This window comes from Anolis carolinensis, chromosome 2, assembly GCF_035594765.1.
Source record: "Anolis carolinensis isolate JA03-04 chromosome 2, rAnoCar3.1.pri, whole genome shotgun sequence".
Classification (NCBI taxonomy): Eukaryota; Metazoa; Chordata; class Lepidosauria; order Squamata; family Dactyloidae; genus Anolis; species Anolis carolinensis.
In genome coordinates, this window is record NC_085842.1 from 85,089,486 (window position 1) to 85,106,862 (window position 17,377).

The 17,377-nt window shown below is 41.8% G+C and overlaps 1 protein-coding gene across 3 annotated transcripts in view; it reads right to left on the minus strand.

The window, feature by feature from the left end:
- Window positions 1-6,769: 6,769 nt before the first annotated feature.
- Window positions 6,770-17,377, minus strand: part of sema3f (semaphorin 3F) — a 179,497-nt gene continuing 168,889 nt past the window's right edge. For all 3 annotated transcript variants that reach the window (XM_062970107.1, XM_062970105.1, XM_062970106.1), the window contains 6 exons: window positions 17,007-17,095; window positions 16,046-16,087; window positions 15,525-15,682; window positions 14,179-14,246; window positions 11,419-11,552; window positions 6,770-10,434 (listed from right to left, as the gene is read on the minus strand). In XM_062970107.1, coding sequence (XP_062826177.1) covers window positions 10,000-10,434; window positions 11,419-11,552; window positions 14,179-14,246; window positions 15,525-15,682; window positions 16,046-16,087; window positions 17,007-17,095 — 926 coding nt within the window. In that variant the 3' untranslated portion in view covers window positions 6,770-9,999. The remainder of the gene's footprint in view (window positions 10,435-11,418; window positions 11,553-14,178; window positions 14,247-15,524; window positions 15,683-16,045; window positions 16,088-17,006; window positions 17,096-17,377) is intronic.

The following is a 17,377-nucleotide window of genomic DNA, read 5'->3' on the forward strand; positions in this document are numbered from 1 at the left end:
TGTTACTAAGGGCAAAATGGCCACGCTGGGCGGGGGCGGGGCCAACTGTGGCCCCGCCCCCCCTCACTAATCGCCCTGGCCCCGCCTCCCACGCAGCGTGGGAGGCGGGGCCAGGGCACGCTGGGCGGGGCCAGGGCGCGGGTGGCGGGGGCGCTTTTCAGCACCCCCGCTTCCCATTAAAAAATATCTCCGGCCGGCCCTGATCACACCATCTGGAAAAAAGAATGGTCTCCAAGAGGGTCCAAAATAAAGTGGCTAATAAAACTGCTAAACAAGGACCAAGACTGGGAGGCCAATAAAGATCCAGTTGTGGATATTACTGCCCGACCATTCACGACTTACATAGCACTCTTTCCATTTGCACAGGAATGCTCACTTTCAAGCCAAGTTGTCTGCTAATCCTTTGTCTTGCTGCTTCCTATTTATTCAACTGGCATGAGGAAAGGCCAGTTTACCAGCTGTTAGGATTTCTGGGAGTTGAAAGCCAAAACATCTGGGGCCCCACAGGTTGAGAACCACTGTGCTAGAGGATCCACTCATGTCTCTCAGCATCAGGTTCTGGGGATAAGTCTTGAAGAGAGTTTGCTGCTTTTGTGCCCTGTTTGTGAGCTTTTGAATGTAATCTGGCTAATCTCCATTGGTAATAAAATGCTGGGTGAGAAGGAACTCTTCTTGATCTGATAATCTCACCCTGCCTTCTTTTTGTACTACCATAGTGTCTGTCTTATTTTTCTTATCATAGAAAAATTATGGATAAAAAAGAAGATTGTTGCTTCTGTAATTTCATTCGTTTCAACATGACTGGGAGAAGGTGCTGAGAAAGAGGTTGTAACCTGCTGAATGAGTTTGCTTTGGTTCCTTGTAAGATATGGTTCCTCAATATGTCAGAGTGGGAATTCCCTCGAAGAGATCCAGCCAATGGCAGAAACAGCCCATAGCCTTGAATTCATTACAGCCATTTCCAGGAAATAGCTACTAGGCTCCACAAAGGCAAAATATTTGTTGTGAGGCATCTCTCTTATCCTCCATCACTACTTGGGAAAGGCCGGCTTCTTTCTAGCAACCTCTTTCTAGGTAATAATTGATGGCAAGAGAAGTGGGTTTTCCTCCTTATTTTCTTTCAAGCAAGCTTGTGACATTTTGCCACCAGAGGGGGAACAATCCCTACAAATGTGTCTCTTATGCAAAAAAAAAGAAAAAAAAAGAAAAGAAAGAAAAGAAAAGAAAGAAAGGTGAGAAGGAAAAAAAGGAAAAGGAAAGCGAGGGAGGGAGGGGGAGGGAAGAAGGGATGGGAGACTACTGGCCAATCGCAACTAATTATTTTAGCAAAATACCAACATCGATATTCTAAAGGGCCATGCATCCATTATTCAAGATGACAGTCATTCTGTCTGCCTCTGAAGAAGTAGACCTGTGTCCATGATAACTTAATGGCAAGCAAAAACTCTGTTAGTTTTTCACAGCTTCCAGTAATTTACAGATGAAAATCAGGACACACGTGGCCAAGCAACATCAGGGTATGGCCAAGATGGCAAAAGCTATGGATGAGGAAGAACAGGCAACTGAGCAGAGGCTGCTATAGTATTTTTTTCTGAACCTACTGGGAAAGCCAAAGGTCTCCCTCCTCCTATTTTCCTCCCCTCCTCCTAATCTAGGTTAATCTGCTTTTGCGCTGTAATTTGGTTTTCAGCAATTGAAGTGAGCAGAAGACAGAAGAGTAAAGTGAAAGGAGGAGACAGAACCTGGGACAATTTAAAAGCAACTGGAAAAGTGGGATGAGAGAATTATTCAGAACTGTCAACTGCTAAATCACTCTCCATGCTCCATCACACATAGTGAATGTTTACTGGTTTATTTTGAGTCCTAACTAATATTGAGGAAGGTAATTCAAAAGCAGATACTTCCCCTCCAAGCTCTATGAGTTTGCTAGATTATAAGGATGCATAAAGACACAAAATGATGAATAATGCTTATCCATTAATTTCCATAAAAGGGAAACAGTAGGGTCATTTCTCAGCTTATCATTGATACAAATGCAACACATGTTTTGTTTAGACACAGGGAATACTGTGCCTGTAGCCTATCATAAAGTCAGTATCCCAGAATCCCATAGGATACTGGCAGGCCTTTGAAGTAGAATTACTCCATTTTAAATGTATAGATTCTGGAATGATCAGGAAAAACTCTTAGAGAAGTTTCACACCTGAAGCAAGGCTTCTTGTCAATATACAGGCAATATATTTAATATACAGGCATCTCCCAAGTTACAAACAAGATATGTTCTGTAGGTTTTTTCTTAAGCTGGATTTGTTTGTAAGTCGGAACAGGTACATTTTAACTCTATCTATCTATCATCTATCTATCTATCTATCTATCTATCTACCTACCTACCTACCTACCTACCTACCTATCTATCTATCTTTGGACAGCATTAGGAAGTGTTAACACCCCTGTGATGTTTGTTTTGTGGTCTGTGCCCCTGTTCAGAAGATTTCCTCTCACTTCCTGTCCCTGTGATCAGGCATGTAGCCGGGGGGGGGGGGGGGATTCTCAGAGTGGTCCGCGAGAAGGCCTTACATTTATTATTTAAACTGCTATGTTTATTCATATCATGATCTGATCACCACGCTCAATATATCCCATACGCATGGGGGTATTGGGATAATGATACAAAAGTTTTGCTAGGGTAGACCCTCTCCTGCTCAGACTCAGCCCCCCCCCCAAACCAAAATCCCAGCCCCTCCCAAAACAAAATCCTGGCTACGGGCCTGCCTGTGATAATTGGATTTTAAAAATTTGGCTTGTTGTGGAAACAAAGATTGGTGAGAAAGCTTCAGTGGAGACACCTTTTCTCCATGATAACTTCCAGGAGTGAATTTCCTTTCCAGGGGGCAGATTTCTCTCACTTCCTGTTGTCTCATCCCCACTTGTAACTATGAGTCACTTGTAAGTCGAGTGTTTGTAACTCCAGGACTGCCTGTATATTGTAAACATTGAGCCTGAAAGAAATGTGTTTAAGAGGGCATTATTCTCACCAAGGCCCATTTACTATTAGCTGAATACTTATGGTAAGATTTTTTCAGCTCAAGGTCAGATCCAGGAAGCCAGGTACTTCTCCTTGGGATCTGTAATCCATTCACAGAAATAGTTTTGTCTTGGTCACTTCTTAAAACAAACAAAACAAGATGCATTTGTGCCTGGATTTATTTGCTTTCACACCCGAGCCATGTGTGCCCCAATAATCTCATCAAATCCCCAGGGAGTCTAAAATCCTGCTGAAGTGACACCGGGAAACAATTCCTGGGCTCATGGTGCAGGTCCTGTGGCAGCCCAGCTTCACAGACCACACTGTCTCTCACGAGTGCCGCAACTTCCTGGCCTGGCCATGCTAGGAGGGAGAAGGAAATGAGACCATGACCCTCATACCTATTTTGCTGTGTATTTGCTTAACTGGCTGTCTCAGCCCTCCCTCAGAGAGGCAGGGTTTTCCTCACTCTCTCTTGTTCTCCTTTTTATGAAGCCAACAGAACAAGGAGCCTTTGTTTGTAGGCTGCAGGGCAAGAAGGGGCAATGCCATGCCAAAGAAACCCAACACCTGCACCCTCCTCCTTCCCTCAACCTAACGGCTCATAAACCAGAAGCAGAAGAAAAACCATGTACCTGGTTGCTTCATAAAAAGTGGAATATATTGCTCCATAAATTAACGGAAAACAAGCTGTGAATTGACAACTTTAAAGGCAATACTTGGATGCTAGTCACTCGGGCTTCCCTTTAGGAAGAGGCAAGAAACACAGTACTCAGAGTCTCATTAATGCCAACACTTTGAGCTTGCTTGCAGATGTCTTGGCATTTTGCTTCCAACTTCATCAGATCATTGGGCAGGAAGGGACAAACAGGGGGTTAATACAATTCCTAATTACAGTCAGCCCTCCACATTTGCAGGTTTGACATTTGAGGAGTTGAATATCCCCAAATTGGATGTAAAATGTTTTCTCTAAGAATCCCTTTGTCCTCCAGTGTGACTCTATGGTCAACTTCCACCTTCCTCTCTAGGACTTCCAATGAGATTCTGTGGTCAGCTTATGGTGAAAGGTGACTGTAAGTGTCTTTCTAGAGAAACTGATTCCTAGAGAGGCTTTCTCTCAGAAAAAGAAACTTTTTTATTTGCTGTTTTTACTTTCATGATTCTAACCCAGAAAATGCAGAGGGCTGGCTATAGTGCTTTTATATCATTAGATTAATTTCATTATTGACTCTATAAAGTTCTTGATGTTTCCTTTGGTGAATGAGTCCCAAGAGACAATTCTTTAATTGATAGTCTCCAAAAAGAAGATGTCAAAAAGCACAGTTCAGAGTGGATCGCTGTTAGGTTGTTTCTTGGCTTTACTAGAGGCCGATATCCCAATTTTAAAATTACAATTTGCAATCTAAGACTCTCATAAGTGTTTTATGAAGCTGTTAGCCGTTACTTTTGTAGGCCACTCTGCCAAAAAGGGAGGCACTCCTTAGAAACCAATACAGCTGGGCCTTACATTATGATGACTTTTAAAAAAAGAAACCAAAACATAATGCCTTTTCTCATTCCCTAAAAGGTGAAACAAATATTGTTAGCCTCCTGTGACACATTAATTCAAGTGCAAACATACCTAGAACACTATGTTGTTCTTGTTGCTGCATTTTAAAGAGGTGTTGTAGAAAAGCTGCAAACAAAAGAAATGATCCAAAAGCTGGGTCAACTCTTCTATGATAAAGGAGTTTGTCTGGGAGCTTTTAAGCTAAGGAAGACATGGCAAAATTACACTTTGTGGAAAACCCATAAATAGGAAGTTCCTTTTCTTTCTCATCATGCTGGAATTGAATGTTAAGTCAATGGGACTCAATCTGGAGTAAATGAAATGTAGACTTTGGACTGCATGCACACATTTTTCTCCTTGTTTCCTTCCTACCAAGAAACTGTTGCAGGATAGAGGTGATTCCAAATTACAGCTGGATTTTATAGTTTTTTAAAATGGGATCAATCATTGTCTGGTGGTTTCCTTATCCTAGCAGCTCTTGGGAGAGTCTGAGGTGAAATCTGAAATCACCCCAGGAGGGATACAATCTAACTGCACTCCTATAGACTACCTGTAGTTTGTAGTCTATAGGAGTGCAGGCATTTGAGTTAGGCTACATCAATTCTTGGGGTGATTTCAGATTTTACCTAGGACTCATTCCAAAGGCTGACACTGGCTTTGTTTACTCTTTTGCTTGAGGGAGAGTTCTGGAGAACTCAGATACTTGCAGACTGTTTTGCGACAGAGGGTTGGTGTAATACATTTATTACCCCTATATTAATTTTGGCACATTTAAAGCAGGCTGTGCAAACGTGATTGATCTGCAGACCAATTTTCTTCCCATGAGTCACACTAACTGCCAAAACCCACAAATATACGAAATAGAAATGGCTACTTCATGCTTGAAAAACTTTTTAAATAACGCTGCACAGTGTACAGAAAAGGACTTGCAATCTATTGAAAATATCTGCTCCTAGAGGTTTTCAGGAGTTCACTGTTTGAGTAGCTGCATTTTATCCACTCCAAATTTAGACAAGCATCTATGCCTCAGGTATTAAAGCCCTCATTATTCTGTTTCAGTTTTTCTTGATCTTAGATATTGTTGGACTACTGTACCCATCATCCCCAACAGTATGACCAGTGGTTGCAGGTGACATGTCCCCAGAAAATTGGGGAAAGCTGTGAGTTTAACCAAGAACAAGCCATTTCGTTCTGGGATCCCAAATTCTTGAGAACTTTTGGAACCAGCGGAAGATTATCATGGACCACAGGTTGTTGTTAGAACTACCATTCTGTCAAATATTTGTTTTATTAAAACATTTATATCCTACCCTTTTTCAACAGATGCTATCTTTATAATTGTTGTATCCTTATGTTTACTGTCTTCCTTAATGATGTTGTTTCCTATCCTAGCTTCACCAGATGATGATGTGGCCAATATGGGAAAAGAATAGTTATTTGCTATGGTGGTCTTCTAAATCTCCTGGCTCTTTCTTGCTTATTTGCCTGGCTTCCTTTCTCCTGCTGTGGAGTGGAGTTCAACAGTCAAGTCAAAGGAACTAAATCCCTGGGACATATGAAGTCCAAGAAACCCTCTATTTATCTTACTTTAGGGTGTAGAAGTAATGTTTTTGTTTTACTTTCCTCAAAAATCACATTTACTTTCATTATTCCAAAAAGTAGTTCATTGCTTGTTAGCCTCTTTTTAAAAAAAAAATAATAAAGCAACTTGTTGATATTCACTCACTTGTCATTATTTGAAAGGCAAATGGCTACTTTGTTACTCTGATGTTTTAAAAAAATACATATACAGATAGGGAAATGGCTCTGAATTCCATCCAAAGGCAACATTTTAGGAGTGAGGAGTAAATATTATTACACTTAAAAAGTGTTACCAGCCATTCCATTCTTTAAAAAAACAACACCTCCCCCCTTACTTGTCAAACCAATGATACAGATGAGGACAACATCAGCACCAAAGCCTAAACATATGAGAAGCTAATGCTAAGGACAAATTTTCAGAGTAAGAATGAATTGCATAACCTTAATTATCAGCATCATCTATCTAATTTAATGGAACCATCTGGCAGTGATATATAAGAGGAGGTAAGGTATCAATCTAAAGCTGAACTATTGCAATAATGCAATGTTGTTGTTTCCTGCAGGAGGCAAAGGAAAAGAGAAAGGATTTTGAAGAGGAGTGAAGGAGGCTTGAGTCTTCAAAAAAAGCCAGTGTTTATTAGCTTATTCTATCCACAGGAATTTCACATTACAGGCGCAAAGTGGCCCTGCACTTTCATTCATCACAAGGAGCTCCTTATCGAGATGCTTTGGATCCCTGTTTTTGTTACATTATTGATTTACAGCTATTTACAATGGAAAGTCTAGGTGCATCATTCAGACTGGCAAGGGGAAGGGAACAGGGAGGGTGAATGTGGTGGGCCCAGGGCTCCCAAACATGAAAGGTGAGCCCTTTTCTTGTTAACAGCAGGCAGCGACCAAAGGGCATGTAGTACAGCCTTCAGCTCAGCTATGGAGACTGCCTCTTGCTGTGCAGACAGAAGAAAAAAAAAGTCCAAGAAATAGTCCAGCTTCCATCCCTGCTCATCCCGTTTACATATTATTAGTAACGTGATAGCTCTAGGATTGGTCTTTTCCAATACATGCACAGCTACTCACACTCCCAGATTTGTGCTGCTTTCCCTCAGCTTCTTAGAAGTAGTACAATGCGAAAGGGACCCCCGTTTGTGGCAAAGCAGGCATTTTCCTTGCATCAATGCATAAGGTCACTGCTAGAGGGAATCAAAGTACAGCAATTCAGCAGATGTAGTTCAGTATAACTCTGCAAGCAGGCAGCAGCCATCCAGATTAATCCAAACTGAGAAGCTAACCTTAATTTGTCTTGGAATATGGAACATAAAAGTCATGCCCAGCCAAAAGAAATCAACCCAAAGGATAAGCCTAAGACACAAGAAAACCAAGAAAGAAAAACCAAAGCAAAATCTTTGCTACATAAAAACTTATGGTGAAAAAGCATTGCCTATGAAGGAAGAAACCTTTTAAAATGGGGAATCTTTGACCCAAGGGCCATCTTTTTGAGTCCTGAGCACAGTTACTCTAAACATGGCCAGAAGCATAGTATTATTTTACATCATTTTCCTGGAATGCAATGTAGCTTTGGGAGCTGAGTATACCTGGGTTGAGTTAAGCTTTGGCAATGTTGGTTACCATGTTTATTTCTCTGTACTGCACCCTAATTCATAATTTTAATTTCCCCAAATTTTCCAGAATCCTTGATTATCTCTGAATTTAGAATTTCTCCTGCCCCTGATGCAGATTATTTTTGCTTATATATGTGCCCTCCCATTGTCTTCTGGCTTTATGAACAGCAACCTCTGCCCCTAGGTTGCAGTTTTCCACTCAAGATGAATCCCCAAACAATTGTTGTCCCAATTCCTACTTGCACAGTTGTCCACAACCTCAAAAGCCCATCTTATGGTTAGTTACATTTTAAAAACACCTTCTTTGTGCTGTGATGCCAGCACTGACCTACATCTGCCAGCCTTCACTGGAAAAAAGGAGCCTCTGGTGGCCTAGGGGATAAAAGCCTTTTGACTTGAAGGTTGGGTTGCTGACCTGAAGGCTGCCAGGTTTGAATCCCACCCGGGGAGAGCACGGATGAGCTCCCTCTATCAGCTCCAGCTCCATGTGGGGACATGAGAGAAGCCTCCCACAAGGATGGTAAAACGTCAAAACATCTGGGCGTCCCCTGGGCAACATCCTTGCAGACGGCCAATTCTCTCACTCCAGAAGCAACTTTGGTTGCTCCTGACACACACACACACACACACACACACACACACACACACACACACACACAAAACTGGAAAGAAAATCAGCTGAGTGGTAATGATAAGCATCCCTGTTGCATGGTATACACTGAAGGCTTACTAGATCATTTTTTTTGAAAGCTACCTTGTAATTAGGTGGCAAGCCAGCAGGCAGCTATCTTTTTGAGTCCCAAGAGCCCTTTCTTTGGGGTCTTTGGAATGTTCCTTGACATGTTTTTGGCATCCTGTACTGCACCCAAGTCACCTATCTAGAGTGATCACGATAATGCCACAAAACTCTTTAGAGGAACATTCAATCACACTGGAGCAGGCTGGCCCATTCCTCCTTGGCTTGCATACATTGGCAAGTAGGCTGGTTCTTATCAGGCCTTCAGTGAACAGAGTAAGATTAAATTATAATAAATATCTAGCTTGGTAAACAGAGGCATGCTTTTTCTCCTTGGGCTGGCTGAGGTCAGGTCTCCTGATAACTATCCACAGATACCTCATCTTCCCTGCCACCTTCCCTCCCATGTTGTCTTTGGCCTGAGAAGTGTCTGAAGCATGCACTTCAAGAGAGTAACTTTGGTTCATATATACATTATTACACCTCCCTGGCATAAGCCTTGCATATATCTGATAAACAAGCTCAAAGGAGCCAGGTGTCTATGAGAAGAACTACACAAATCCTTCCACACTCTCTTTTGGTTGTTACCCATTTCCTTTATCTTTATACCACAGCGTCCGCAGACAGTACTCCTTATATCTCTCACAAGCTTACTTAGACTGCCTAAAACATTTATAAAATTAAAACATCATCCCTTGACTACCCAAAAGTAGGATTAATCTTCTTGCAGTGGCACCACACAGGTCCATAGGTGTCCTTCTCCCTTAAAAGGTCCAGGCCCCTTAAGAGGCGCAGCTTCCATTGTACTGCTGGAATGTGCTTTGAGGCAGAAAAAATGGTGAGGAACAAAAGTGCTAAAGTCTTTGTAGGTGTATGGGGTGCGCGGGGACTCGCAAAAGCCTTGTATTAAAAGAAAATCAGGTAGAGATATTTTCAATGGCAGGAGCTCTGAAGTCTTAGCCATATTCATGGCAGCCTAGGTGCGAAGACCTCTGCTCCACCATCCTGGATCTGTGGATTCCACCTTGAGTCCTGTGTCCTTCAACAAAGAAGGCCCTCATATTGACATGAGAGTCATGGGAGTAGCAACTTTGCCTTGGCATCTGCCAGGTGCCAGATGTGTGCTTTGAGTTGACAATGAGGTGGGGAAGTAACTGGCCCTTGTTCCCCTCCCCTCCAATCAATCAATCCATTATTAGAAAGTACCACCAAAAAGTGGGGAAAGGAAGAGAGCAAGAGGCCAATGGGATGCCTCCAGGTTCCTTGCTTCTCACGGCAAGATAAGGTGTTTACCCAGATTATGTACAACCAACAAATAAATACTGTCTTGAAAGGAGTCAAGAGTGTGCTTGTGTGTCTTTTTGTGTATGCATGTATGTATATATATATTTATATATATATATATTTATTTATAGATATTTTAATATTAAAATGGGGAGAAAGGGGAAATATAGCATTGTCACTACACAGTCCCATCTGGATGCCAGTTTCATGTCTGTTGGTCCCCTTCTGGTGGGTGATTCCGGCGGTTACGAGGTTTCTTCTGATCGTGCAGCTCCTTGGCCTTGAGATTAGCCAGAGTCTCCTTATGGTTGGAGGCCACATGCCGCCAGTAGCCCTGGCAGTACTGGTTGATGAGTCCCATTTCAGGCTGGGTCAGCAGCTGTACCAGGTCGTGGTAGTGAGAGCTGAAGGTGCCTGGCAGGCCGGCCCGCACGGCAGCCGCAGAGGGAGCAGGGGCCTCCGACTGAAAGAGCACAGCATGGATGGTCTCACTGCTCAGGACGTGCAGCTGCACCTTGGCCACCGTGTGTTTGAAGTTGTTCTCTGTGGCTGTGCAGGAATAGAGGCCCCCATCCGAGAGCTGCAAGGACCGCAACAGCAGCCCCTGCTCTGTCCTCAGCACTCGGCCTTCTGTGCGCAACTGAAGGAGAAAGAAACACCAAGGAAATGACTGCTATGAGCAACATCGAAACAGAGTTGGGCTACATTGAAGAACACAAACCACCCCCATTCTTAACAAACACTCTCAGTGTGAATTTGTTTCTAATCCTCACCCTTCTTGCTTCTCACTTACAATTTCCTGTTATAGGAGCTGCATTCTTCTCCCATCCCACTACAGTCCTGACTGCCAGCAATTGCATCAAAAAGTTACAGCCACTCCTCCACATTAGTGTGTTTGACTTTTTGCAGATGTAGTTATTTGCAAATCTGTTTTACCATTTTTGCAGGTCGTCTTGTACCCCTAATCTTAGCAAATGAGGAGAGCAGAGGCTACTATTCTTTTACTCAGAAAGTGGGATATATCTTTATTTATGGCTCTGACAGGGATGAAGTAAGACTGTTTCCAGTGATAAGCATTCTAGAGGGGGGCTTGGAAGCAAGAAATGTAATACAGTAGAGTCTCACTTATCCAACATAAACGGGCCGGCAGAACGTTGGATAAGTGAATATGTTGGATAATAAGGAGGCATTAAGGAAAAGCCTATTAAACATCAAATTAGTTTATGATTTTACAAATTAAGCACCAAAACATCATGTTATACAACAAATTTGACAGAAAAAGTAGTTCAATACGAAGTAATACTATGTAGTAATTACTGTATTTACTAATTTAGCACCAAAATATCATGACATATTGAAAACATTGACTACAAAAATGTGTTGGATAATCCAGAACGTTGGATAAGCGAGTGTTGGATAAGTGAGACTCTACTGTATAGCATTCTATAATCTTGAAAGCATAAATATAACATTTGCAATGGAAAGAGTAGGTCAGCTACGTTCCCCTTTCAGCCACTAACTGTGATGAAAAATTTCCTTTGCCTCCCCCTCTGAATTCCCCAAACCTCATACTAGAAATCCCAGAGAGCTGGTCAGTGTTACAGGAGGGATGGGCTATTTGCACCTCTTTCCTTCGGTCACTGTTGTCCTTTTGGAGGAGCCACTTGACGGTGGCCTGAGGCGAGCGAGGCTGGCACTCCAGAAAGGCTGTGCTTCCCTCTACACCATATTGGACGGCCTCTACTGTGTTCTTGCTGGCTGGAAGTGGAAAGAGAGCATGTGAGGACAAATTAGATTTCACACACTTCCTAGAAATATATGGCCAAGTCACTCCCATGCCACTGCCAAAAAAAGATGAGGATCACCATGGCCACATTTTATTTATTCAACCATCTTTCATGGTGGACTAATTCTTGATCTATTATTGAGTGTGTACATCTTTTAGAAAGCATTGTAACTGTTTTTTTTATGTAAACCTTACATATGTTTGTGTGATGGTGTATAAACAACATGTACACACACCTTCACTAATCTGCCACAATTTTGTGCCACTGAATCATTCTCCTGCAGACATAGGATGCATCTATGTTGTAGAATGAATGCAATTGGCATCACTTTGAACCACCATGGTTCAATGCTATGGAATCCTGGGATTTGTAGTTTGGTGAGGCACCAGCACTCCTGGGCAGAGAAGGCAAAAAACCTTGTGAAATACAACTGCCATGAATCCACAGCATTGAGCCATAGTAATGAAATTGTGTCAAACTACATTAATTATACAGGGTAGAGCAGGCATGGGCAAACCTCGGTCCTCCAGGTGTTTTGGACTTCAGAAATCCCAGCCAATATACTGGCTGTTAGGAATTGTGGGAATTGAAGTCCAAAACACCTGGATGCACCCATGGTCATACACGTGAAACAATGAAAAACATCCACTAATATAGGCAGAAGTCTCATATTGTCTTTTATTCCTTGCTATTATCCTACCACTCCTTTATTTGAGATATTTGCGCACGTGCATCCTTTCATCTGGATTCTAATTTTGTCTATACTCATGCAGTGTGGAACTCAATCCTATGAAGCCTATTCAAAAATAAATTTCCTTTAATTTATTATTAATTTATTGCAAGGGCAAGTCCAATCCAGATGTTTTTGAACTACAACTCCCAGTATTCCCCTACATTGGCTAGGGTGGAGGGATGCACAAGTCCCACCTCTCATTTAAATGGGACGTACCTAGGAAAGTGTGTACAGAGTTGCAGCCACAACTAATTATACTGTTGCTGATATTATCTGCCAGATCTTTACCAAAATCCAAACATTGATATTTCATCTGTTTTGTGAGAGGTGTCTACATTAGAGTGAAAAGGTACAAAAGTACTTGTTTTAATGCAGCTTTATCCTTCAGTCAAATTGCTTTTTTTCTTCCATCTGTTCAGTGTAAAAAGGTCATTTCCTGTTTTATCTGCCTACATTGAATGCCAAGAAAGTTAGCTGTCTACAACAAGCAAAACCAGACTCTGTATTTAAAAGAAATCCTTTAACTGAATAAAATATTGTTGCTTGGAATACATTTGTTATATTTATGTGCTTAGTATTTTACCAGATAATCTGGTTTCTATATACAGTATTATATATTTTTGTCAAAAACAGATGCAGTCCACAGGAAAAAAAGACACAGAATGAGCTACAAAACAAGTTGTGGTTGAAGAAATATTCAGTTCCCCACAACCAGCATACACAAATACATGTTTCCACATTTTGTTGTATCATAATCTGTAATTCATATGGATTTAATATACAGTAGAGTCTCACTTATCCAAGCTGAACGGGCCGGCAGAAGCTTGGATAAGCGAATATCTTGGATAATAAGGAGGGATTAAGGAGAAGCCTATTAAACATCAATTTAGGTTATGATTTTACAAATTAAGCACCAAAACATCATGTTATACAACAAATTTGACAGAAAAAGTAGTTCAATATGCAGTAATGTTATGTTGTAATTACTGTATTTACAAATTTAGCACCAAAATATCACGATATATTGAAAACATTGACTACAAAAATGCCTTGGATAATCCAGAGGCTTGGATAAGCGAGGCTTGGATAAGTGAGACTCTACTGTAATTGATGTACACTTGATATACACAAGATACAAAGCATTTTATTGTAAAATGTATGTTAAGTAAATGACAACAATGTATTTGTTGTTCATGCCCCTGAGTCAATACTTGGTAGAAGCACTTTTAGCCACAAGTATAGATTTGAGTCTTCTTGAGAGAGCCTTCAGAAGTTTGCAAATTTGGATCCTGTGTATTTTTCCCCATTTTCTTGGCAAAATTGCACCAGCTCTGTCAGGTTGGATGGGGATTGCAGGGGTACAGCAACTATCACATCTTCTCAATCTGATCGACTAGGCTATTCTCAGGCACCCAGCACACTTGAAATTGTACAATTTCCCTTTCTAAGAAGGTTCCTGGAGCACTATTAAATGAGGAAAAAGCCAGGCATTTCCTACACTTCTTGGATTTTGCTGAAGGAAAGAACTGAATATAGACGAAGAAAACTGGAAGTTGGGGGGGGGGGGGTTAGGCGTAATGCAGGAATCTAACTCTCATTGCAGGGAGAACATCCAGTTCCTTGCCTTTTGGGGGGGGGGGGGGAGGGGGAGGCAGGCGATCTCATTTGGCAGTTATTATTGCCAAAAGATAAGGTCACATTATAATGCACCTCTCAGCTCTGCTTGGTCCTACAGTCATCTGTAGATAGTGGGTTAGGAGCAACCAACATAGTTGTCCCCTTAGACTTCCACAGCTGTGATCAGGAGGAATGCTATGTTCTGTTCTCTAGGCATTATGTGTATACACACGTAGGAGGCACTAACCGTTGGAATTGTAACCCCTGCACTGACGAATGGGGTTGCCATGTCGGACATCCTGGCGCCTGCTCCGCCTGTAGGGTGTAAAAGAAGCAACTAGGTAAGACTCTGGAAACTGATCTCTTTCCAGTAACAGTAGGAATGCCACAAAGTGAAAAGCCTCTTCCCACTCACTATAAAACAGCTTTGTCCCTAGGCAGTGGAACCTAGAATAATTTTAGCTAATAATAGCAACCTCAAATCCTTACATTATCTATTTCCTGCTCTGAAACAATAATCTTAACCCTACCTAGATTGTACTGCTTGGAATTCCAATAGCTTATGTGCGGACCTTGAGATCTTCCGGGGAGGCTCTTCTCGTGCTCCCACCACCGTCTCAAGTGCGGCTGGTGGGGACGAGGGAACGAGCCTTCTCGGCAGTGGCCCCCCGGCTCTGGAATGCATTGCCAAAAGAGATCAGGCAATCCCCTACATTATCCAATTTCCGTAAGGAACTGAAGACCTGGTGGTGTCGGCAGGTTTTTGAGTAATTTTATTGGACTACCTCCGATTTCTGAGCCTGAATACATTGCACAAGATTTCCCTAGCCTAAAATGATACATTTTAATATATTGGGTTTATGGTTCCCGTCCCCTTGATCTGGTCATGTAAGTGTGATTTATCGTTATAATTGTACTATTTTACCTTGTTTAATAATGTGTGTTATGTCGTTATGTAATGATGTGTTGCTTTTATGACTGTAAACCGCCCTGAGTCCCATCCGGGAGATAGGGCGGTATATAAATAAAGTTTTATTATTATTATATTATTATTATTATCCTGCAATAGTCCTTGGCTACTATCCAGCATATGTCTTGTCTCCATGAGACCACAACTATGCGTTCATTGTAAATTAACAATTGACTGTTCCCACGACATACAGTGCCTTAGAACTGACTTTGTCCTGCTTCTAGCAAAGTCAGGGGATATTCCAGAGTCTGCCAAAAATTCAGAAGTATCCTGGGCTTCAAGGCAGTCTGGACAGTGGGACTGGGTCCAATTTGGTTTGATCTGCTGTCCAGATGGGCACTACTGCAATCAACATTTCCCTGTACCGATCAGTGTAGATTAACCTGAGCTGGCCTATGAATTAAAACTTGGAAGGAAAATTATTCAACGTTATGCAGAGAATCCCACTTTATGTCAACATAGTGAATTCTCTAGAAGGCTGACAATCAGTCTTCAAAGACAAACCCCCAAAATTGCATATTTTTTACAAGGTTCTTGACCCCAGAACCACCTTTTCAAGATTCTCCCCAAAATATTTTCAGCAGACACAGCTATCACTTGCCATCCTCCCTGCTATACAGTACCTCTTGGAGGATGCAGAGTAGCGTGAACAGGACTTGCCATCCCAGGCACAGTAGGGGTCCCTGGCAAGGCAGCAGTCGGCACAGGCCTCTCCGTACACATCACAGCGGTGAAGGGCCAGGTGTGTAAGCCCAATGGTTGAGGAAACATAGAGCTGTTGCTGTTGGGCATCAAAGTAACATTTAGAATGTCAGTAGAGGGATACAGGTTCTTCTGCTCTCACACTGAGCCAAAGATAGACAAGCATGTTTGTTTTTGTTTGAGAGCAAATGAGCAGAAAAGCTATCCTTTACTCATTCATCCACATCTCTTTTTCAATCCACCCAGAGCCCCCTGGGAGAAGATCACTGCAAGAGCAGATCCTCAAGCGGTTTAAAGAATGCCAAGAAGTGGCAGGTGGGGAAGGTGGGAGTCACAACACTATATTTTCTGGACTTTCACCAAAATAAAATATTCTTTCCTTTCTTGTGCCAAGCCAAGGGTTGATTAAGTAACTCCCCCAAGAAGAGAAATATACACTTACTCTTTTGGAAGAGATGGTCATGGTCTTGATGGGGGCTGGAACCTATAGGAGAACCACATTATGGTAAAATAGAAGTCAGAGTTGCTCAAAACAAATCTTAGCCCTGACCAAAATGTCACAGAAGTTTGCAAGTTATCACATTCTCTAGAATTCTTCATCAGGCCATAAGGGACCAAAAATTAAATTAACCCTCCCAAAAAAACAAAACAAAAGTAGGTTGAGTAAAGTGTGTGTGCGTGTGTGCGCGCACGTGTGTGTGTATGGAAGGGGACAATGACACCAAAATTTTGGAGGGGATAGTATGGTCAATAGGCTAGACAAAATGGTCACTGCAGATAGAGTGAAGAAGAGTTCATTATGAATGTCTCATATTACAACTGGTGTAGTTCGCCCGGATGCACAGACAATGCTGCTCTCCATCACCGGAGACAAAAAAGCTGGCTAAAACTCACTGCCTTTGTCAAAGCACATTGGCTCATTAGGCACACATTATGGTAGTTAATTAGTTAATTCATGCCTTAAAGAGAAAGAGATGGAGAGAGATTGCTGTCCCGGGGGTCTTTGGAGTAGAATCTAAGTGGACAACTGAGCAACCCAAGCTTATGAATAAAAGTGGACAAGTTTCCTCTGTCTGGTTGGTCAGTGTAACAATCTAGGGTCTGAAATCCCACTATCATCACTTTTAGAAATTGACGATATAATATTTTGAGCACTCAAAGTATTGCACCTTTTTTTGCAACACTTCTAGGTAACAAAGAAACAAGCATTATCATCTTTTTGCTTTGAGATAATGGTGCTGAGGAAAAATAGCTCTGTCTTGGGCAACCTGCTGACTTAACAGCTGAGATGAATCTTGAAAAAGCAACCTGACAGCTCACAGTAACCACCAATATCTCACCCCAGTTCCTAATCCCACATACTTCACAGGATCTCAGAATACCAGGGACAAATTCTACCTTACCTTGAACACTTCCACTTCTTCTAGCATCAGTTCTTCTGTTTCCATGTCATCTTTAGGCAAGACTATTACTTTCTGGACTGTACCATGATCTAAAACAAAAAAAAGAACAAAAGAGAAGGCATTGAATTTCTCTTGGGTCTTCTCTCTTTCATCCTTTCTGGTCCAAAGTGTGATGTTTCAGTATTAATGTCAACATGGCTGATAGCACTAGCCAACTCTCCAAATATTCTGTATTAGAGAATTGGTTGGATGAATATCTTTGGCCCAGAATTCTGTAGTAAAGAGGCAATCACTGTGAAAGACCAATTTCATTTAAATGGCTGCAGTTATTTGTATGCATTTGGTCTTAATATTTTGTGATTTCAACAATC